Source organism: Zootoca vivipara, chromosome 3 (assembly GCF_965207765.1).
Source record: "Zootoca vivipara chromosome 3, rZooViv2.hap1.1, whole genome shotgun sequence".
Taxonomy (NCBI): Eukaryota; Metazoa; Chordata; class Lepidosauria; order Squamata; family Lacertidae; genus Zootoca; species Zootoca vivipara.
Window position 1 is genome coordinate 97,119,796 of NC_142586.1, and position 22,626 is coordinate 97,142,421.

At 42.8% G+C, this 22,626-nt stretch overlaps 1 protein-coding gene across 7 annotated transcripts in view; it reads left to right on the forward strand.

The window, feature by feature from the left end:
• Positions 1-22,626, forward strand: part of EML4 (EMAP like 4) — a 162,493-nt gene that overhangs the window by 129,419 nt on the left and 10,448 nt on the right. For all 7 annotated transcript variants that reach the window (XM_035111226.3, XM_088666741.1, XM_088666742.1 and 4 more), the window contains 11 exons: positions 255-324; positions 1,385-1,495; positions 4,017-4,112; positions 4,938-5,072; positions 6,467-6,602; positions 10,642-10,793; positions 13,056-13,181; positions 13,308-13,439; positions 14,424-14,491; positions 19,485-19,573; positions 22,196-22,293. In XM_035111226.3, the coding sequence (XP_034967117.3) occupies positions 255-324; positions 1,385-1,495; positions 4,017-4,112; positions 4,938-5,072; positions 6,467-6,602; positions 10,642-10,793; positions 13,056-13,181; positions 13,308-13,439; positions 14,424-14,491; positions 19,485-19,573; positions 22,196-22,293 (1,213 nt within the window). The remainder of the gene's footprint in view (positions 1-254; positions 325-1,384; positions 1,496-4,016; positions 4,113-4,937; positions 5,073-6,466; positions 6,603-10,641; positions 10,794-13,055; positions 13,182-13,307; positions 13,440-14,423; positions 14,492-19,484; positions 19,574-22,195; positions 22,294-22,626) is intronic.

Here is a 22,626-nt window from a genome sequence, read left to right on the forward strand (position 1 = left end):
TAGTCCCTGCCAATTCTACGATTCTATGAAATCTTCTCCTTCATCACCATATAACAGATTTAACACTCCATTTAACACTCCAAGCTGCACACAGACAGCAATGTGCTGCTGTTGTGCTAAAAGCTGTTCAGTGACACACTCTTCTTCCTTTTCTCAGAACAGGGGTTCCGTGAAAGGGCATTTGTAAAAGCAAGTTGTTACCATGAATGTTGGCCCACAACAAGTGACTTCCTTGTTGGCATTGTGTCTTCTAGCCTTGCTGTGCACCCAGACAAAATCAGGATTGCAACTGGACAGCTAGCTGGAGTGGATAAAGATGGAAGAGTAAGCTTTTAAAGAAATCCTGCCTCAATAGCTGGTTTGTGTTTATGGGAATCAGGAAGGCCTTGTGGAGTGTCTGCTTTTCACTTCTGCTCACCTCTGGTGCATAATTCATGCATAATCTTGCGTTGTGCATTGACGTATTTCCCGCAGAAGGCCTGCGGGGCTCTTGAAACATTTATTTTAGCCAGGCTTCCTATCCCTCTTCTCTCCCCTTCCCAAAGTGGAGGGAGGGGAGCAACTCTTACTGGAACTGTGCTCTCACGGCTTCAAGGAAAAGGAAACGTGACCTTGTGCCTTAGTCAAAAGACCCAAGGGCTTTGGCAAAAAGCACGGCAGGAGCACACAGTAAAGCCACTCATAAACAGTCCTGTGCACTTAAAGCACTGTCATCTCTGCAAAGTATATATAGATGGACGACTTGGCTGTTGGGAGGAGGAGACACTTTGACCGAGGTCGCATTTTGACTAATTCACTCCAAAGAAATGAAGTTACACCAGCTGATAGTTGACCTAATCTTCATTGCAGAGCCTGTTGCATCAGTCATTTTTGCTAGTTTCATGATTTATTAGCTTTTTTGCGTCTGTTATCACGAATCCCTCAGGGGAGGCTTTTTTGGGAGGGGGAGTGAACCCTGTGATGTGAACAGATTTCAGCTTGTTCAACTCTAGATCCCACCCATTGCAAATATTGTTTTACCAAATACCTGGTTAGTTGCTATTCAGACTGGTGTTTCAATGCACTTTCCCCCTCTCGTGACAAGGTCTTTGCAAGTAAGTGCTTAAGGCTGAAATCCTATACCTACTTGCCTGGGAGCAAGCAACATTGGAACTTGCCTTAAAGCAAACGTATAAGATTATACAGTACTGTAAATCCTGTTTCTGAAGGTTGATCTGAAAAGCAGCATGCTCAATTACCCATATTGTTGCAAGGTCTTCATTTCTCAGTAACTGGTGTTCACCTCAACCAAAAGATTAAACTGCTCAATGTAAGGCTAGTTTTGCATGCCTCTGTTTCCAGCTCCTTGCAGTAACCATTTCTATGAAATTGTTTTCATTTTCAGTCTTTGCCTCCCCATGTTAGAGTATGGGATTCGGTGAGTGTGGGGACTCTGCAAGTCATCGGCCTTGGGACTTTCGAGCGTGGAGTAGGATGCCTGGATTTTTCAAAAGCGGTAAGAAGGGAAATGAATTTTTTAACAAACAAAACAAAAAAACGTTACTGGATTTTACAACATCACCCCTTCCCTCTGAATCAAACCAGAGTCATGTAAGATACAGGCATATATAGTACACAACATCGCCTTTTTAAAGAACCAGCTACTATATGCAAGGTTGTGTGAAACACCTGTGGATTTGTATGTACCGTATTTTGCTAGTTAAGCAACAAAACTTGATTTGTATACACTACTTTTGGTGGGCATTGCTTTGGGTTCACACAGGGATTTTTTAGACTGGAATCCATCCAATCGCAATTTCTTAGAGCCATCCTCAGGATCCCCCCTTCTGTAGCGGGTGCGGTCATGCGATTAGAGGCTGGCTGCCAAGCTTTTCGGTACGTGGCCCTGAAAGTGAAGCTATGGCTATGGCTTAAGCTATGCTTTAAACCTGTGGGTTTGGCCCCCTTGATATTGAGGGATGATTTTCAATCATCCTGGGAAAGGGAGGTCTTAGATGAAGTACAGACTTGCGGACTGTCACATCTTGGAGTCTATGACATACAGTCAAGCTAGAGCCGTGATTGCTCAGAGATTGGGTTTGTAAAACTGCATTCAGTGGGCAGATAAAGGAAGTAGGAGAGTCTGCCTCATCCATACTGCTAATCAGTTCTATTTCCACTATGGAAGAATATGCTTCATATCGTGTGCAGAGTGCATGAAGCTATTGCGTGGTTTCCAACTCGGTCCTGTCCAATCGCAGCCATCCTCAGAGGCAGCTTCTATGCATTCTTCTTGTTGTTTGCTTGTTTGCTAGTTAACTGCACCAGGGCATTGTAGCTTTGAACAAAAAAAGCTTTGTCCTAAGGCTATTGTCAGCCTAGCAGTTCGAACCAATCCTCCCACAGCAGCATGGTGCGCTGGATCAACATATGACATGCAGAAAGTACAGTGGCATGGGAGTTGTGGTGCTTCAGCTCAGGGATGGGAAGCCCATGGGCCTTCCAGGTGTTACTGTATTCCAGGTCCTGCCAGTGACCATTGGCAGTGCCTGGTTAGGGCTGGTTGGAGTTGGCATGCGACAGCATCGAGAGGACCATGGGTTTCCCCAACCCTGCTTTAGTTCTCAAGCAGCCAGATCCTATGGAAATCTCCTCCATCAATTAAGTGTTCTGACAGTAAGTCTATGCTGTGACATTGTATCTCCCCTAATTGTGAAAAATAATGAAAAACCAGAATAAGTCGCCTAACATGCAACTTAAGAGTGTTGAGAACTGTGGGGGATGGGTGTGTACATTCTACTAAAATGCGGCTCACTAGAGGATTGATAACTCTCCATGGTGCAACACAGGACAGATGACCGAACAGCAACACACAAAAGAACCCCACAAAGTCTGCAAGCAACGCCAGGAAATAGAAATGAAGGCAGCATTGTGTATTTGTTTCGACACCTGCTGAAAGATTTGTTTCTTGTAAGGAAGTTCAGGAAGGCTAAATTTTGGCAAGCTCTGATACAAAGGATTTGTTTTTCCCTCTGATGTTGGACTTGACCTAGAACAGGAAATAATGAAACCCTTGCTTTGCACTTCTGCCCTTTTCGAAAATAGCTTAGCCCTATCCATTTCTTTAAATAGCAACTGTCTAGTCTCAGTTCTTCAGCATTGGCTATATCAGTGTTTGTAGCATAAACATTTGTATTTCTACGTCTCTGGTGGGGTGGTGATAGCAGTGCATCCTACATTTGTCAAAATAGTGAGGTTTTGTAGAATAAGAAAACAAGTATGAGGTTTCCCAGGTCAAAGGCGACCTACCTGACTTTAATAATAGTTTTTTTATCTAACTTAGTACCAATGGTACGTGTGCATATGTTACATCTTGGGCACATTTAATGTATACCACTGCTCTGGTGTGCTAAGACTGCACACGTAGCAACTTGAGAGTCTAGCAGAAAGTTTAAGCTGGCCTTATGGAATGCCACTTGTGGGCGATTTCCTTCCACGTTCAGAGTCATTTACAGACTGAGCATGTAACCCAAGCCATGCTGTTGTTGCACCTGGTTTGTGTGTGAATCTGCACTTGAAAGTTAGTAAAATGTCATTGTAAATATTGAACGCTAGGTATTAATAACCTCAAATAATCATCAAAGTAATAGGGAAATGGATTTGTTTTATCTGCTTTAACAGCATACATCACATTGGCCTGGTTCTTATGACTTGGTAGGCCAAACTGTGGCTTACCAAGACCGGCAAATGTGTGACTCTTGGAGTGACGTTGCAGCCATTTTGTTCCTCCTCAGCCCTTTTTACTGCTGCACCATAAGGCAATATTTGGCTCATCGTGTCATCTGAACTGGGATTTGTGGTTAAGCTCTTTCCTCACTAACCACAAGCTGTAGCCAAGGTCTAGGAAGGAGCAATTGCAAGGTCTTCCCCACTGTCTTGATAAACCATAGTTTGACGTTAGGCCTTTTGAGTACTATCTGACTTGTAGCTTAGCCTACATCTAATGATGACATGCTTTGCTAATTTCTTCTCTTAAGGACTCAGGTATACATTTGTGTGTGATTGATGATTCTAACGAACACATGCTGACTGTCTGGGATTGGCAGAAGAGATCAAAAGTAGCCGAGATTAAGGTAATTAGTAGAATTCATATATCCGATATCCTGTACCTATATGTACAGAATCATTACACATCTACACATGCTGTGAACTGTAGTAAATGTTTGTTATTTGAGACGGCAGCTTCTTCAATGTTTGATATGGAGAAATGCGAATGGAAAACTTAGAAGCCCATGTAAGTCAGATAATCACAGAAAGACTATTTTACAGTGTCATAGGGCAAAATATTTGCAAAAGTTCAGCATATATGATGGTTCTTTTTATTTATTTGGCGCTTTTACAAAGCCGTACGTGGTTTCTGACACAGAAGTTATCTTTATGAAGGATCTTTCATTGCATGTGTCGAGAACCTAACGTCATTTTTTCAATCCCCCGCCCCATTCCTCACATCTGCAAACTGAAAAGAGGTTAGTGTGTAGGTGGGATTGAACTCTAGTTCTCTTCTGCTTTCAGCCCCTTATTATTAGCAGTGGTAAATGAATGTATTCCAGATAACAAGGGCTTGGATCCTATGATAAATTAACTGAAGGAAGTTCACGATGGAAGGTTTTCCATTTTTCCCTTCCCTCTTTGGTGAAAAAGCTTCTTTTCAAAGTGGGAAGCCCTACTTAAAAATGTGGGGCAGAGTCCAGGAGCAAAGGTGGAATACATTCAAAGCAGCCATATGCAGGGGACAGTTTCTTGGAGAACCCCAGGTAGCAAGAATGAACTGCTATTAATAAATATACTCATTTGCATGCCCATTATGTGGTATTTGTTTCCATAACGGTGAATTGTATCCACTTATTTGCGTAAGCAGGAATGTTAACCGTGGTAACTGCCTTTTGTTGTTTCAACAGACTACAAATGAAGTTGTTCTTGCAGTAGCATTCCATCCAACTGACAAAGACACAATAATAACATCCGGCAAATCCCATATTTTTTTCTGGACTTGGAATGGCAATTCTTTGACAAGGAAGCAAGGGATTTTTGGGGTAAGCATCTTTCCTTCCTCTCTGGGCAAGCTTCCTTCCTTGGTAGCCAAGATCATCTGAATTTATCAGACTGATGATCCTTAGATAACTGTGGTGGAGAATAGTTACAGGTAGGTAGCCGTGTTGGTCTGAGTCGAAACAAAATAAAAAAATTCCTTCAGTAGCACCTTAAAGACCAACTAAGTTTTTATTTTGGTATGAGCTTTCGTGTGCATGCACACTTCTTCAGATACACTGAAGTGTGCATGCACACGAAAGCTCATACCAAAATAAAAACTTAGTTGGTCTTTAAGGTGCTACTGAAGGAATTTTTTTTATTTTGTGGTGGAGAAGAAAAAGGACTGTTCTCCCTAATAGGTCCCATATCTCATATATTGAGTGACTACACAGAGACATGCATTTAACTACTTCCAATGTAAAGCCTCGAGAGAGTGATTTTGGGCAGGGGATACAGAGTCACTTAGCCTTGTCCTTGTGAGCCATATTCCCACTCATAATCATTTCTCCACCTCGTGCAATAACAGGGTGGAGCTCTCTAGGCCTTGGCAGGGGGTTGCTTGGCAGGGGGTTGGACTGGATGGCCCTTGTGGTCTCTTCCAACTCTATGATTATATGATCTAGCCCAGCCATCAGCTTGACATAGGGAATCCAGAAAAAGAGTGTAGCCCCCTCAGGTAGCTGTCCTCCTTCCATTTGAAGACCTGTAGGTAAGGAGAGCTTGCCACCCTTCTAGGTAATGGTTTCTGTTGTTGAACTGCTCTTGCTGTTGATAGGTTTTTCGTAATATTCAACTAAGTCTTCCTTCCTGTGATATCAAGCATGTTAGATATAGTCCTGCCTTCTGAGGCAACGGAAATCAAGTCTTTGTCTTCTTCTACGTGGCAGCCTTTTATTTATTTGAAGAGCACTATCATGTCCCTGGTCAGTATTCCTTCCTCCAGGCTAAATATACCCAATTCCATCCATCTTGTTGGACTTCTTTCCCATACTCAGCTGAACATCTGTGCTGCCCTCTTCAAAACCTTATCTGGTTTCTCTAGCACCTCTATTCTCCTCATCCCTGTGGAGTTCTAAATGCATGTTCAGTCTCCAAGATACAGGTCTTGAACTCCACAGAGTGGGGTGGGGTGAAAGCAGAAAACGGCAGAGACCAGCCTAACCATCTTGTCCTGCTGCTGCTCTACTCAAGCGCTGTGGCATAATGAATGGCAGCCATCCCCCACATTTCCCAAAGCAATGGTTGAGATGGAGAGAGTGCTACCATGTTTGAAGCAGCCCGTGGAAATGTTTTGGGAACGGGATGTTTCAGATTGTGCCCGTTTTGCTTTTGTATGCCTGCCTTGCACATTGTACTTTTTAAAAAAATGCATTTTGTTGTTCCCTTTTTTCTTTAGAAATACGAAAAACCCAAATTTGTTCAGTGCTTAGCATTTTTAGGAAATGGAGATGTTCTCACTGGAGACTCAGGTGGGATAATGCTTATATGGAGCAAAACTACTGTAGAAGCCACTCCTGGGAAAGGATCGAAAGGTATGGCAATTTGTTGAACTGGCTTATGTATATAGGGGCAGATAGGTTTAAAAATTCATAAAATGCAAGGAATTACAAAGGTGGTCGAAGGAATTTTCAGGTGCATGCAGGTTTCATACATCTTCAGCCTGTTGTGTCCGTCCATGAAATAACGCCAGATGGCTCTTAGTGAACTGCCCTCCAGCAAACTTTCTTTCCATTTTGACACACTGGAGCAGTAGTGTAAGGGGGAGGGCTTACAGAGAACAGCCCCCCCCCCCTCATCCGAAGCAGCTCGTCTCCCAGCAGTCATGAGAGCGAAGGGTCTGATGGAGGGAGTCAGGAAACGGAAAGGGAGTGCCAGGGCTCTGGCAACATCCAAGAGCCCCTGCTCCATAGGCAGGGAGCGAGGGAGGGGGAAAGAGAGGACAGGAATCAGTCAGACCGGAGACCCTCCCCCCCCCCATGCCGGAATTGAGGAGGAGGAGGAAAGGGAGGCGCTTCTCAGTTCCGAGGCTTTTATGTGCAGGAATCTGCAGGAATCTGACTCGAGCAAGTAGACATGAAACCAGCAGTTCGTTACACTGTAAATAATGTGCACTAATAAAAGCTTCTGAAAGACAAGCATGTGGAAGGTTGTTACTCAAGAGTAGTCACATCAACCCTGACAAGTAGCATAGTGATTTTTTAAAAAACCATGCTTTCATATTGCAGGCCAACCATATAATTTTCTCCCAGGCTGCTCCAAAATCAGCCAGCGCTTAAGTTTCCCGTTCATGCTTTTCATCAAGAATTTCTAAACCAGGTTAAAAACCACAATTTTTACCTGTATACTTCAGAAGAGACTTGAATTCAGGATGGGCAAAATGAAGCTACTTCTTCATATGGCATGTGCTTGTTGGAAGTCGCTGCTGCAGTATGTGGGGGCAAGCCATTGGTTTAGACGAGATTAGACAAATTCATGGAGAATAGGCCTGTCAGTGGCTATTTGCTACCTCCAGCGGTTTCAGGGACACCATGGCACTGAATGCCAGTTGCTGGGGAGCAGAAGAGGGAGAGAACAATTGCCTTCCATCTCTTGCTTGTGGGCTTCCCAGAGGCATCTAGCTTTTACACTGTGAGAACTGAGATTCTAGACTACCTTGGTTTACGAACTTAATCCGTTCCGAAAGTCCATTCTTAAACCAAAGCGTTCTTAAACCAAGGCATGCTTTCCCATAGCAGCGCGGGACTCAATTTACAAATGGAACACACTCAACAGGAAGCGAAACATGTTCTTATTCCAAGGCAAAGTTCACAAACCAAAAACACCTACTTCTGGGTTTGCAGCGTTCTTCATCCAAGTTGTTCATAAACTAAGCTGTTCTTAAAGGTACCACTGTATATGGATCCTTCGGCTTACCTAGCCGGACCCATCTGAAATATCAGCATATTATGCACTTGGTCCTCTTTCCTTAGGGACTCAAACAGATGCATGTGGCTTCCTGCGCTATCATATGGGCTATGAGATTGTCAAGAATCGCTTCTGCAGTTGCTCAGTGCTTAGAATGAGGCACACTAAGAAATATGCATGAGCAATGCAAAACCTCTTAACTGTGGATGTGTAATGTATCACATTGGAGAATATATCTTAACATAATGCAGTTTTATATAGCAGTATTTGGTCTTTAATATTGACACACGCATGAAAGGAACACATAAAAAAATGTAATGTATCAGATACTCGCATTAGAGCTTGCTCCAATTTTAATGTTCTGCCTTTCAAGTTAAGCAAGCTTTGTAGGCCAGCGTTTTGTTTCAATTTAAATTTTTAAAGAAGAATTACTATTTGCAACCAGCCATATGCAGGTCTGGCATTGCTGAGCCCTAAGGTAGCTCTTAAATCCAAGGATAATTGTTTTTTTTGGCAGCTAATTAAAATGCTGGGGCTTAAATGGGCATGCCAGAAAACACATACTGTCAGAACAGGACGTTTTAACTGCAAATATATATATTTTCAGCAAATTTTCTTTCTGAAGAAAAGAATAAAATAAAAATTTAATTATAAAACGGATCGTACATTTAATATCATAATAACCCTCCTAAAGCGAATGTCTCTTTGCTATAGTTGTCATAGCAAATGTTCCATAATGAAAAGTTGCATGTATTAATTATTTAAATGGTTCCAAGATTTTGTTGAGTTGGGCTTTTTATGGCTGATGTGTGCTGTTGAATTTATCATGACTTTAATAGAGTTTTAGGTCTGTGTGTGTGTCTCTGTGCATACATCTAGAAATGAAGCAAACTGCTCCCTAGGGGTGGCCTGCTCAGTAAAGTTGGCATCTTTTACTTTCACTTGGGTTTTATGGAGAGCTTTGAAGCTAGGCACACATTTGTTATATATACATTTTATCCTAGAACAGATGGTAGTTCACACCTAATGGCATCTGCCCTTTAAAAATTAATCTTGAAGATTAGCAAAAAAAAAACCCAAACACCTTTGCAGTAGCAGCCAGATGAACTAATGTTATTTGGTTAGGTTTTCTAATTAAATATTTGGGCACATTGTTGCGTGCAAAGCCTTCACACCAGTAATCCAATTCACACCTGAGCTGCACTAAATGCAGGTTTTATAGAGGTTTTTTAAACATTTGTTTCTGATTTCATCCTGCAGTGTTTATGTAGAAAATTACAAACCCTAACATTCCCAACTTTTACTAAAGCCACCCTAGAGATCCATGGCCCCCACAACACACACACACTCCTCTCGCAGACACACCTCTCATCTTTTAAAATTTGGGCAGATAGCTTCTTGTCATGAGAGCTATATGACGCCTCGAAGCTCAGAAGCGTCCCGTACTCCCTCCAAGCACCTGGCGTTCAGTATCCTACTGCCTCTGAGCCTAGAGGTTCTATATTATCTATCAAAGTTAAAAAGACATCAGATCATTTTTTAAAAGCATATCTATAGCTTTATTTGAACCATGATCCACCAAGGCAGTTTTAGTTCCAGAAGTAGTTTTCTTTTCTTCTTTGCTGCCCCAGAAGAAAGGACTAGAATCTTAATGGACTTGAGTTAACAGCAGAGCAATTTTGGGTTGAACAATAGAAGAAGCTTCTTACCGGAGCGATTTGACAATGGGACCAGTTATCCAGAGGCGTTTTGGGCTCTTATTCGCCGCTGCTCTTCCAGCAGATGCTTGCCAACCATTGCTTGGGGGGAAAGGAATGCTCTTAGCTCTGGACGTCCTACCTCAAGCAGGTGGTTGAACTAAATGGCCTACAAGGCGTTCTCCAGTTCTTTATGATTCCGTGGCCCAGTTCAGATCATCACGTTAGCAAGCCAAGATAAGCCTATGCCTGCACATGCAGCCATTTCCCTCCCCGCCCTTGTCGGCACACCACAGTTAAACTTACAAGCCTATAGTCTCTTGTTCCACCCAAACCAGGAGTGTGGTTTAAGATTCCAGCTTGTCCCAAACCTGGAAAACCCTAGTTTCCCAGTTCAGATGCAATGGGAAATCATAGCTAACTGATGGTTTCCTAACTTACTGCTGAGAAAGGAGGGTGGAAGGGGGCAGCGCAAGCGTGGAGTGTGCAGGCGGAAGGTTTGTGCATACCATAGCTTCCTAAGCTGAGACATGGTCATCCAAACTGACTTCGTGCTTTTCCTATAATATTCAGAGAGGACTTTAGTCACTACAGAATGGCAGTGGGAGGCCTCTGCCAGTCTAGGATCTAGGGCAAAAGATTCCACAGCATAGTTAGATTGCAAATTCAGGCAGGCTTGAACCCCCAGAGAATCTCTGTTAGGAAATTGACCACCAAGTTCCCAACAGGAACGATCATGAAGCCATTGGAAGCTACTTTGTAAGCACTTTTAAGTTGCAGTTTTGGCAGGCTAGAAAATCAGGGTGTTGTTGAAACCATCTACGTAGGAAAAAAATACCTACCCACCCACCCACACTCAAAAAAGTGTCTGTCTTTAATGTAATATTTTCATTTTTCTGATTATTCTTCTTCTGTGTAAGCTGGCAAAGCCATTATAGCGACTTAGTACTCTTTTCTCTTGTGACCACAGGTGTGTATCAGATCAGTCGGCAAATCAAAGCTCACAATGGCAGCGTGTTCACCCTCTGCCAAATGAGGAACGGGATGCTGCTCACTGGAGGTGGGAAGGACAGAAAAATAATTCTGTGGGATCATGACTTGAACCCTGAAAGGGAAATAGAGGTAGGCATATTACGGTCACCAAAGAAATGGAAGCACATAGCAATTGTGGTACTGCTGTTGCTCTTCTTGTTATTGCTGTGCAACTTCATTTACTTACACCCTCCCAATTGATTTTGTTATTAATGTTTTTACCTCACCATTCCTCTGATGAGCTTAGGACAGTATGCAAGATTCTCTCCCCCCCCCTCCGTTTTTATCTACACAACAACCCTGCGAGATTGGCTGAGTCTGCAGTCACCTAGTGAGCTTTATGAGTTGGTAGGGAACACAAGCCCCTTGAGCCTATTCTGCCCACATGTGGCTATTTGCCTTCTGTCATATTCATACAACTTTGCCTCCTAACGTCAAGCCCACTTTCCACATTTGCCGTGGTAGACTCTCGCCAACACACGTCTGTACCACAATATGTTTCTTGGGGCTCAATCCAGTGGGAAGTGTTCCTTGGTAAGCCCCATTGAATCGGGGTTGTGTAAAATGATGTCTGTGCAGCTCTGCTCCATCTTACTGAGCACCATGCTGCTGATTAATTCTGCCCTTGGTTTTATCTGTGAAGCAAGTCCAGTGCCATTCCCAGTTTACAAATGGGGAAACATGACAGATGCATCGCAGCTTGTCTTGAAATCCACAGGTGATCAGCAACTTGAACTCAGAATTGCCGAGTCCCACTCCAGCACACCCCTCACCTGGCCTTGGCAGCTCCCAGTAAAAAAGCAAAATGACATTTTAATCTCTATTTAGCAAATAATACAGAGTTATTGTATTGCGGTGATGAATTCACAGCCTCTGGGGGTGTTAAAATACCTGTTGGGTAAGGGAAACGGCTTCAAAAGAGTCATTTTAGAAAGATAATTAATAAAATCAACAAGTTTGATGCCATCTGGATATAAATCACCATTTAACTTGGTAAACAGCAATTTGAGTGATGTAGATTGTTATCTCTCCTAATCCTATTCCCTTTGTTAACGTGCCATGTTCTCTGTATACAGCTGTTATTTGATGCTGAAAAATCCTGCCAGTTCTTCTGGGAATAATATAGTAGTTAGATAAACATCTTTGCATTTTCTTTAGTTTGAGGTCCCCCTGTCCCCATCCCCCCGTTTTAGTTCTTCTTATAGTGCTACTTGGCATTAGACAGGCAAGCAGATCGAACATTTTAAAATAGAAAATGTAAGGAAGCAGCCAGCAGATGTTAAGATTCTTTATCACTCCAAAAGCTTGTTCCTCACGTGTTGAGAGATGTCTTTAACATACTTGCATGAGAAGCCTTCGTTCTACTGAGACTACTTAAAACGGTGTGCAGCGAAGAATTCAGTATAGCAGGTTCTTCCTTGTTTTTATCCATTCTGAAGTCTTCTTCGATGCTTGTGTTTCTGAAATCAGATAGCAGTGCAATACAACTCCTTAATGGTGTGTTCTAAGTATCATCCTGATTGCTCCTTTTACGTGGCCTTTACAAACATAGTTGCCAGAAGCGTCTTGCCAGATGAGGTGGAGCCACTATGCTAGCTTCCTGGCAGGTCAGTTTCATACCAGGAGGGGCAAGGAAGTGGAGGGGTCAGTGTGGTGTAAATGCACAGCAGGAAGATCAAGTTGGCTCCGCTGTTGCATTTGCATCGCACCAACATCCCTTCCCATCCTGCTCGCCCCTCCTTTGCTTGCCAGGAAACTAGCGCTGCAGCTGCGCCCAACCCAGCAGAGCACTTCTAAATGCTGCTGTCATCAGCACCAAGGAAGCATTTTATTGATGCTTCAATAATCCAGGCTGCTCCTGTTGATGAGTAGGGATAGAGTCTGCCTTCATTTGAGCAGCTCTGTTTGAGGCGAGAACAATTCACCCTTTAAGCAGACCCATTTTTCAAACAGGATCTCGCACTCCTGTCTCTGGGCACTCTACCTTCCCTGCCAATCCCTCCTCAAGTCCAGAAAAAGCCTTGCGTTGGAGAAGTGGGAGGATGAGTTGGCAGCAGAGGGTCTAATCAGCAGGGATGTCCCTCAAATCTAACCACTGGCCTGTTAGGCAAATATTGATAGCTGTCCTTTATTCCACTCCATTCAATGTGTTCTTTACAAGTATTGTAGTGTATGTCAGGAGCGGAGCACTAGATTTAAAATAGTTCGGTGCCGATTTAGACCCGTTTCCAAATTCCTCCTCAGCTGTGATATACACTGCATGTGCTTCAAGACGCTATTGTTTTTAGAAATCATAACTCTTGTGCTCCGAGGACTAAAATAATTGAGCTTATGGGAAATCTGTTCTATTAGGTTCCTGATCAATATGGGACAATCAGAGCTGTAGCAGAAGGCAAAGGTGACCAATTTCTACTTGGCACTTCGCGGAATTTCATTTTGCGGGGAACATTTAACGACGGTTTCCAAGTGGAAGTACAGGTGAGTTCACTTCGCCCCCTGTCCCACCCACCCGCTACTTCAGCTGCGCCATTGAAGATTTAACCGGTTTGGTACAGGTTATAGATATCTGCCCAGTAATTCAGGTTTGCTTTGCTTACTTTATAGGGGCACACAGATGAGCTCTGGGGCCTGGCGACACATCCCTTTAAAGATCTCTTCTTAACGTGTGCTCAAGATGGGCAAGTTTGTATGTGGAACTCAGCGGACCACACGCTTGAATGGACCAGGTTGGTGGAGGTATGCGAGCTTCTTTTTCTGAAGTTGTCAACTTCCTTGCCTACTCAAGTAGAGCTTCCTCTTAGGGGTGGAGCCGGCCTGTTCTACTGCATCTCATAACAAGCAATGGCAATGCCTTTGCAGTGCCAGGGGGCATAGCTCAGAAGTAGAGCACATGTGCTTTGTCATTGGGCCTTGTTGGTGTGGAGAGGGGTTGGCAGTGTTTTTGCATGCATGTTATTAAGAACAATAGAAAAGGGTGGCATTAATATAGTCTGGTTAGTGGTCATCTGAACATGTAACCTCAGGATTGTAGACATAGACCTATTGGACAGAACAAACTTGATGTCATTAGTTTCATTGGGTCTGCTCTGGGTACAGGTTAGTTGAATGCAAACCTAAGTTTCTTCTTCATTTTTGCATTTACTTACAGTTCCCCGTCATTGAAGCTAGTAAGCTTGGTATATTCCTTGCATTGCACACATATACTGTGCTTTAGTAATCAGGGACAGTGAAGATGCTCTTGCATTGTCCCCTTTAAGATTAGGCACGAGGTAGGGGACGATTAAGATTTCTAGCCCTCTAGATGTTGCTGAACTACAGCTGCTACCATCCCTGACCACGCTGGCTGAGCTGATGGGTTGATACCCAACAACAGATGGAGGACTATAGGTTCCCCATCCCCAAACTATATTCTTCTCTTGAATCTCTTATCATGGAGAGTTGGAGTACAGTTCTTTCCATATCATCAGGGTACCTGAGTGACTAATTTCTTCGGAAATGTTATTTTTTGTGGGAAAGAGTTAATTAATTCAAATCTTGCTGCAAGGAAAATAAATATTGCAGCAATCACTGACCATCTTGCTTCATAAGTTAGAACTGTGGTGCTTGCTCCATTTTCCTCTTTTTTCAGTCCAGGTGAGGCAGTTTGGCATATTATGTTGTTTTTGTGTGAATGTTATCTAGGTTTCAGCCTAAATCGTAAGACCAAAATGTGTCTTTCAGGAACCAGGACATTGTGCTGACTTCCATCCAAGTGGAACAGTGGTAGCGATAGGAACACACTCGGGAAGGTAAGGACTTTTGTGTCTCTGCTCAAGCGAAGCAAATGCAATTATTATATCTCAGGATATTGTTCTGGCGATTTGTTTGTTTCACCCCAATGTCTTCTCCTTTCCCTACATATCAGGCAAGTAACCTCCTCTGGGGAGGTTGGGGGGGGGGAACAGAACATAAAAATATAATGGTGACACATTAACCAACACATATATATATATTTACGGTATATATATTTGAAGCCAATGGGATTTATCATTACACAAGCAAAACAAAGCTGACCTACTCCAGCTAGAGATCTTGTATATTCATATTTTCATGCTTTGTTTTTTCATGGTAGTAAAATGCAAACGTCTTTTGGAATAATAAGGAAAACTCCTTAGATCAGATGTTCTCCCCAATAAGAGGAGAACTCAATTTTTCATACTCAATTTTGCTGAAACATAAGAAAATTTTGTCTTCTCTGTAGGCTGGAGGAACTGAATACATACTTGGGAGGGGGTAGGAAGAGCTGTATTGTGATGATCAGCACAGTGATATGTGACAATGCAATCACATTCAAATTTTGTCAAGAGGGAGCCAATGAACCTTGCAAAAAAACAACACCACCTACATATGTTGTCTTTTTACCCTGATTCAGCCCTCCAGGCATTTATCATGCTTGCTCTGCATTCAAACTGCCAAACATCCATCAACTGTTTAACAATTGAGTCATCAATTCTACAAGGCCAAGCACAAAAGATTTTTTTCCCAGAGACCTGTGATTTCGTTATTGCTTGGAGAATTATGGAGTGGTTTTTCCCCCCTTCATTTTCTTCTACCAATCAAAAGTATTAATGTTTAGTTTGCAGCCAAGCCCAACATTTCACAGCCTGCTACAACTTTACTGGGCTAGTTTACCATCTGCTCGCTGCCTACGTTTTCACTTGGAAATGAGAGATCCTCGAGGAATGTATATTTTCCCCAAAGCGAAACCCAGCTGTAGTAATAAAAAGCTCCAACGGAGCTTTGCATGTGAACTGCTGGATTTTCATATACAGGAAATTCATTTCACGGAGTCGTGGACTGTATAAGCAGACACCTTCCATGCATGTATCAAGTGAATGAAAGGGCAGCAGTCTTCATTAAAAGCAGGAGCTTTGGGGCATACATTGTCTCGAATGTGGATGGTGCCAGACATGTAGCCCAAGTTTTGTAAGTTTTAACAGGGCTGACCAGGGGTCTAAGGGATTGCTGGTTTTCTTTTTAAATTAATCTCATTGGGTTAATCTCTTATCCTTCTATCCCACCCAGTTCTTTAAAAGGTTCATGACAGCACACACCATTCATAAAAAATAGTTTGCAAACAATACTGCCTCAAGTGAACTTGTCTTAACACCCAAATTCGGCTCTCTGCTTGCTTATTACCGGAAAACGTAGCTGCTTCTTTCAGTGTCTTGATTAAAATTAATTATCTGGCAGCTAAGATCGTGGGAGCTATGCTAGAAATTGCACCCATATAACTAGTTAATACTCTGTGCTATCCTAGGAGTAACATCAAGAGCACAATAGCGGTGTAAGCAAAAAAGAAAGCACTCCATACATCAATGCAACACACCCACAGAATCCCTGGCAACTTCATCTGTGCCCAACAGCCAGGTTCATGTTAATGCTCCTCCATTAGCTATGCCTGTGAATGGAAGGCACTAATCAACATGCTGCATTGATGGGAGCAACATACTCAGTCAATATCCTCTCTAGCGAGCAACAAAACACAAACTGAATCATGTGTTTGGGGTAAAGATCACGGACGTGCTCCCATGCCTGTGCAAACGCACATGTGAACCCTTAAATCTTGCATATGTGTCCACGGGAGTGAACCAGACAGAGGTTATGGTAATGGGCATGGTTACTTCAGAAACACCAGTTATTTCCTCGCTTACTTTGGTGAATTGGCAAGGACCAACAGGGGCCAATAGAAATGAATGCAAAATCTTTATTTGCACAAAGTGACAGTAAAATGGCAAGCTTGGGGTGGTAGTACAGAAATATAAAATAGTGGGACGGGTTGTTGTTGTTGTTTAGTCGTTTAGTCGTGTCCGACTCTTCGTGACCCCATGGACCATAGCACGCCAGGCACTCCTGTCTTCCACTGCCTCCCGCAGTTGGGACGGGTAGATAACCACAAATTGCACAGGATAACCAAGCCCTGCAGCTCCTTGTGCCCTTGCACATACACACTGCCTTGGGCATTTGACTGAAGTGCCCAGAGGCAAAGCAGGAAGTTGGCTTCACCCCAATCAGGTTGCTCTGTATTCCTTGAGACTCGAGTGGTGCAGTGGTGAACCAGACTCTTAAAATTCTGGAGCCGATACTGCAAAATGCAAATATTTGCACTGGCTGCATTCAGACCATCAAGATATCAGCTTAATAAGCCAAGATACGGACAAGTTTTATGCACCCATATGCAGATACTTTGCATGACCAGTGAAGCAAGCCAGGATGCCACGGTTAACTATAGCTTCCTATTACATCTGAACTGGGAAACTACCGGTAAGATTAATGGCTTCTATACAACCTGGAATATGAAGCCATTGTGTAAAAGTTGGCTTCCAGAAATCCTGGTTTGTTTCAAAACTATTCACTTTAATTCGCCGTTGGGACGTAACATGAAGATATGGTTAACTCTGGTTCCTGGCTTGTTCACTCATGTAAAGTGAAGAATGAAGCAGTTGTGTGCAGGTGCCTGAAGCTCCTGCACATCTTGACTATCAGAACCAAGCCACGTAACACATGCTTCCTATATCAGTGGCTTCTCGTGGACCTAGCGATGAGCGTGCACAAAGTTTCTTAAACTATAATGGATGTGTCATTCCATTCACTGAAGAGTGCAGATCTGCACATGCCTGCCTTCCCTTGCTTAGATATGTAAAATTAATGCTTAAGGTCCTGTGGTGTCTGGATTGGCCTGTTCCCCTGCTCCCCCACACCGCAAAAAAACAAAACTTCTTTAAAATCTGTAGCATTAAGTTGTCATCATCTGTGCCAATTTGTAGAATCAATTTTAGGAAAGGACACAGTTTTCCTCTTCCTGATAACCCTTTGCTAGATTCTCTTTTCATTAAGTTCACTTTTTAAATACTTGCTGCATTATTTAAAGTGAATAAGAGATCCCAAGTAGATGACAGCTGCATGTATGGTGCTTTTGTGTGCTTTCGATAAAGACCTCCCCTACTTTAGATCTGTCGGGATTTAACACAAATAGCAGAAGCAAACACCAGCAATTTCAGTGGCATATTTTTATTTTTTTAAAAAAGCTTGAATGTTATTCAACACCAAAGCAGCAGGCTGAAACATGTCGGTCATCCAGCTGCAGTACAAAATTGGCTGTAGGTGAAACCCACATTTTTGCGTTGCCCCCCATGATATTATTGAAAGTGGTTTCTGCTGTTGTCCAATGAAAATAGTTTAGCCATTTTTTTTCCACTGGTTCCATCCATCTCTCACACAGCATATTCACAAGCTGTGGTGGTATGCTGAGCTGCTTCATGTTTTATGTCTTTCATGTGGTCCCTTAACCACAAATTGGGTCCAAGCCATTTGGAATAGGCCATTTTCCAGATATCTGGTTTTAAGACTTGGGAGTGCTTTTTGAAAATAACGAGGGATGACTTCTTCTTGAGAACTTAACTATGTAGCCTTGCCCGTGGTGTGGATTTTAAAATGTCAAGATGAATTTTGTTTTGCTGTCCATGTTTTTAATTTTGCGCGCACTATTTATAGATGGCACTCTGGTAGCTTAAGTAAAATGGCCCCAGCTGCCTCTCGCCCAAGAAAAATTCAGCATCCTTGCAGATTTAAGACCACTGCAATTACAATGTCCAACCTTTGTGGCCTGCAAATTTAGTGCATCCCAGTGCATGCAAATTAATGGATGTTAACGGTTACTTGTAATTGGTCTCCTTGTTGGCAACCTGTTCATGAGCGGCAGCATACTAGGATACAGTTTTCGTCACACAACAGGTGGAGAAAATCCATCCACATGGATATAAGTTGAGTGCTGTGTTATTCCATCATAATAACACAGTGCGCCGGTTCTCTGAAACCAGACCTTTTTTGTAGGTATGGTACAAAATTAGCCCTTTGCATTAAACAACAACCCAATAACCCCCCCTCCCCCAAATACCCCACATTTTAAAAGGGCATAGGATGTCAGTCAAATCAACCAAAGGCTTGGTTTAAAAGGAATGTTTTTGCCTGGCACCTAAAGGTGTCAGGTGAACTTCTCAGGGAAGAGCATTCCACAAATGGGAAGCCACTGCAGAGAAGGGTTGTTCTCGTGTTGCTGTCCTCCGGACCTCTTGTATTAACATTAATACAATGGAATGGAACTTTCCACACATCCCCAAAGTTATCAACCAGTTTCAAAAACAGAGGCCTAGCCTAAGTTACGTAAAAGTCCTGACTGAACAGAAAGGTCTTCACTTCATGCTGAAAAGACCACAAAGATGGTGGCAGGCAAACCTCCCTGGAAAGAGTAAAAATGTGCCATATTCAGAAAAACATAACACAAATATATGCATGTACAGTGGTGCCTCGCAAGACGAATTTAATTCGTTCCGTGAGTCAATTCGTTTTGCGAAAAATTCGTCTTGCGAATCGCAGTTTCCTATAGGAATGCATTGAAATTTCTTTTTTTGCCCATAGGCATGCATTAATTAAATTTCAATGCATTCCTATGGGAAACCGTGATTCGCAAGACGAATTTTTCACAAAATGAATTCGTCTTGCGAGTCACCATCAGATCGCAAGACGCATTTGTCTTGCGAAAAATTCGTCTTGCAGGGCATTCGTCTTGCGAGGTACCACTATACTGCACATACACATACAGTATTAGCAAAAAAAAGTATTTTTCAGCATTGCATGTCTCTAGGAATATAATGTCAGAGGGATGTGATCATAGCCCATAGAGCCTTAAAAAATTGGCCATAGCTTTTGCTAGAATGTTTCCCTTCTGTTTCTCCTTAACAGGTGGTTTGTTCTAGATGCTGAAACAAGAGATTTGGTTTCAATACATACAGATGGCAATGAGCAGCTTTCGGTGATGCGCTACACAGTAGGTAGGCAGAACTGCACTGAATTTCAGTGTTTGCATCTTTCCAAAAACATGTTTAGATTTCTCGTTTAACAACAAACAAACAAACAAACAAGGTAACATTACATAGGTCTTAGTATGGCTTTAACACTCATGTCAGATTACGTTCCAGCATTAACAAAGTAGATCATTGGTAAAGCAGGTGCAGAAATGAAGAATTTCACTTGTCTTTTGGCTGCACCTGAATCAACACTGTTGTTTGCCAGCTTCTCTCCATGAACAGCAGGCTAAATAAAGCATTTCAAAATGCTAATTCAGATGGAAAATATAACCTATCAGGTATGAGTCATGGCAGGCCTGCAAAAATGGGACAATTTGTTGTGAAGTTATGGTCCAAGCATGTAAAACAGCTGCTGAATGGGTCAACCTCAGCAGTCCAATAATCTTTGTGTATTGCTAAGTTGTTTATGCCCTTAATATTTTAAGTATCTGATATAATTTGATGTGCTTTCCTATTTTCATATTGCTGGGTAATGACTTGGGGTGGCTTCAATAATCCATGACAGCTTCCCCCCCACCCCCACCCCCAGGAAGCAGCACAGTTCTTATTAGTTGCCATTTCCTGTTTTTTGCAAAATATTTTAGGGGGAAGGAGAATCGATGGAAGTTTTTGCTCTGCTGCTTTCATGCCAGGTGCCCCATTGATTTGCCAGGTATGCAGGCCATTTGATTCGAGCCTGATCCTGGATAGCTCATTCATGTCCTCAGGTGGGGCCCTGCTAATACTGAGAGCAGCGTTCGAAACTCCCATTGTTCTAGGCGCGTTTTGCGACAGGAAATTCCGTTAGAGCCAGCAGTTTCTGAGCTCTGGGCTCAGTACTGCGCCTAAGATTTCAGATTGAAACTGCCACTGCTGGAAGGAAAGGAGAACCTTTTTCTGCCTCCCCACTTCCAGCTACTCTCTGAAGACTGGAGAAGAGACTCTCTTATGAATATTAGGGGGCAGGCAGGCAGGGGAAGGACTAGACCATGTGAAAAATGAACATAATATTTTAGCTGCAGTTCATTTTCAGCTTTGTATTATTATTGTTGTAAGAAAAGCACGCCTAGACACTCCATTGCAGCACCCGTAACCTAGCCTTAAAGTGCCATTTAGCTCCTAGCTTCCGTATCTCACTTTCTAACACTGACTGAGAGTAGCCTGCGCAGGAGGTCATTCATGCTGTAGTGGAAACCAGGAGTTCCTCGTCTGAAAAGGAACTTTTTTTTCTGTGTCATAGTGTGCCAAGCATAGAGGCTACATTTGCGAGGAGATGCATTAGATGCAGCTCTGTGTGCTGTAAGATTTTGGCTGAGATTCTCTGTGGGAGGCAGTCAACATACAGTCTCTTCTCTCCCCCCCACCCTCCCCCGAGCCTGTCAAATTGTCACTTTACATGGACAGCTATTCCATTCCTGCTGTGTGAATCAGCTCATGGTGTATGCTTGGAAATCATTATCATTTGCAGACACTTCAGAGGACTCTTTGCCGGTGTTCCAAGCCCATTGCATGGTAATTGTGCTTTAAATTAAGGCGTTCAGGTGGGCAAATATTTTCACAATCCAGTACTGAGTTCTCAGTTAGCACAGGTGCTTCTTGAGCTGAATACAGTGTTGTGAGAAAATGTCTGCATTCCGCAGGAACACCCAGCTATGCTAGTCTTACTCTAAATAGTCTTTCTGTGTGTTTAGAGCTTTTATGCATTGAATATTTTTTTTTAAAAAAAAATGTTCAGTAAATCTGTATCCCACCTTTCCAAAGTTTTTTGAGGCTGCTTACAAAAGTTGGCATAAACCTTCCACGGAGCCTTAAACGACACCTGAGCAACATAACAGGAGGTTTTTTAAAAAAGAAAAGAAAAAAGAGGGAAGCCTAAATCTCTATTGGCTAACCAGGCTTAAATTAGCAGGGAATGGTCAAAGAACCTCTGCTTTGGAGAGGTAGACTCACATATGGGCTGCAACAACTCTTGGTTTCCCACAAGACATACACTCAGTATCTGAAGAAGTGTGCATGCACACGAAAGCTCATACCTATGACAAACTTAGTTGGTCTCTAAGGTGCTACTGGAAGGAATTTTTTAATGTTTCGACTCAGCTTTGCCAGCCAGTCCTGATTCTGGTGCATTTGCCTACCACTTACATACTTTTTATTGAATGCTAAAAAGCAAAAGCAAAACCTGATTCTTTCATAGTTTTTTGCACTATGTATGGCCAGATTGTGGTTCCTGGAAGCAGGTGGGGGCGGGGAACCAATGTGGGTTGATGGAACGGGGAATGCTGAAAACTGGGTGCCTCCACCTGAATTTGTCCACTTCTACCCAGCCTCCAAAAATGTTATCAGACTCCAACTCCCATCAGCCTCTTCAAATGTGGCCGGTTTTGAGGGGATGATGGGGCTTGGGTCTCCAATAACATCTGGTTTCTCATCCCTGCTGTTTGCATCATGTGGTGTTTTCAATCCTCCATCGCCAACAGCAAGGCCACCACATGAGCTCTGGATGATGTTATACAGGGAGGGAGTTGTTCAGCACATCTGGAACATGTTTGGTATGCCAGTCGGCAGTGGATATCACAACATACAGTTTCTTTCTGATTTTCATTGCAGATGGCACCTTACTTGCAGTGGGATCCCACGATAACTTCATTTACCTCTACACAGTGACAGAGAATGGAAGGAAGTACAGTAGATATGGAAAGTGCACTGTAAGTTCCTATGCAGGATGAATTGGTAACAGTAAAAGGATTTTGCATGCAACATAATGGCAACCGGTGTGGAATTTTTCACATAATGATCAGGAACCCTGATAATGCCTTTAAAAACTGCAGGGGTAGCATGTATCTCTAGAGCAGGCATGGCTAACCTGCAACACACGGGCCCCCACAAAAAACCCAAATTGTCACTTAGACGAATTCCGTTTTGTTTTGGGTTTTTTTTGTTTTTTTGTTTTGTTTTTTAAGTCTGGCTGCTTCTATAAGTCCTCACTGCAGTACTGTGATGCCAAAAAGGTTTTCTTTTTTGTGAGTCACAATCCACAC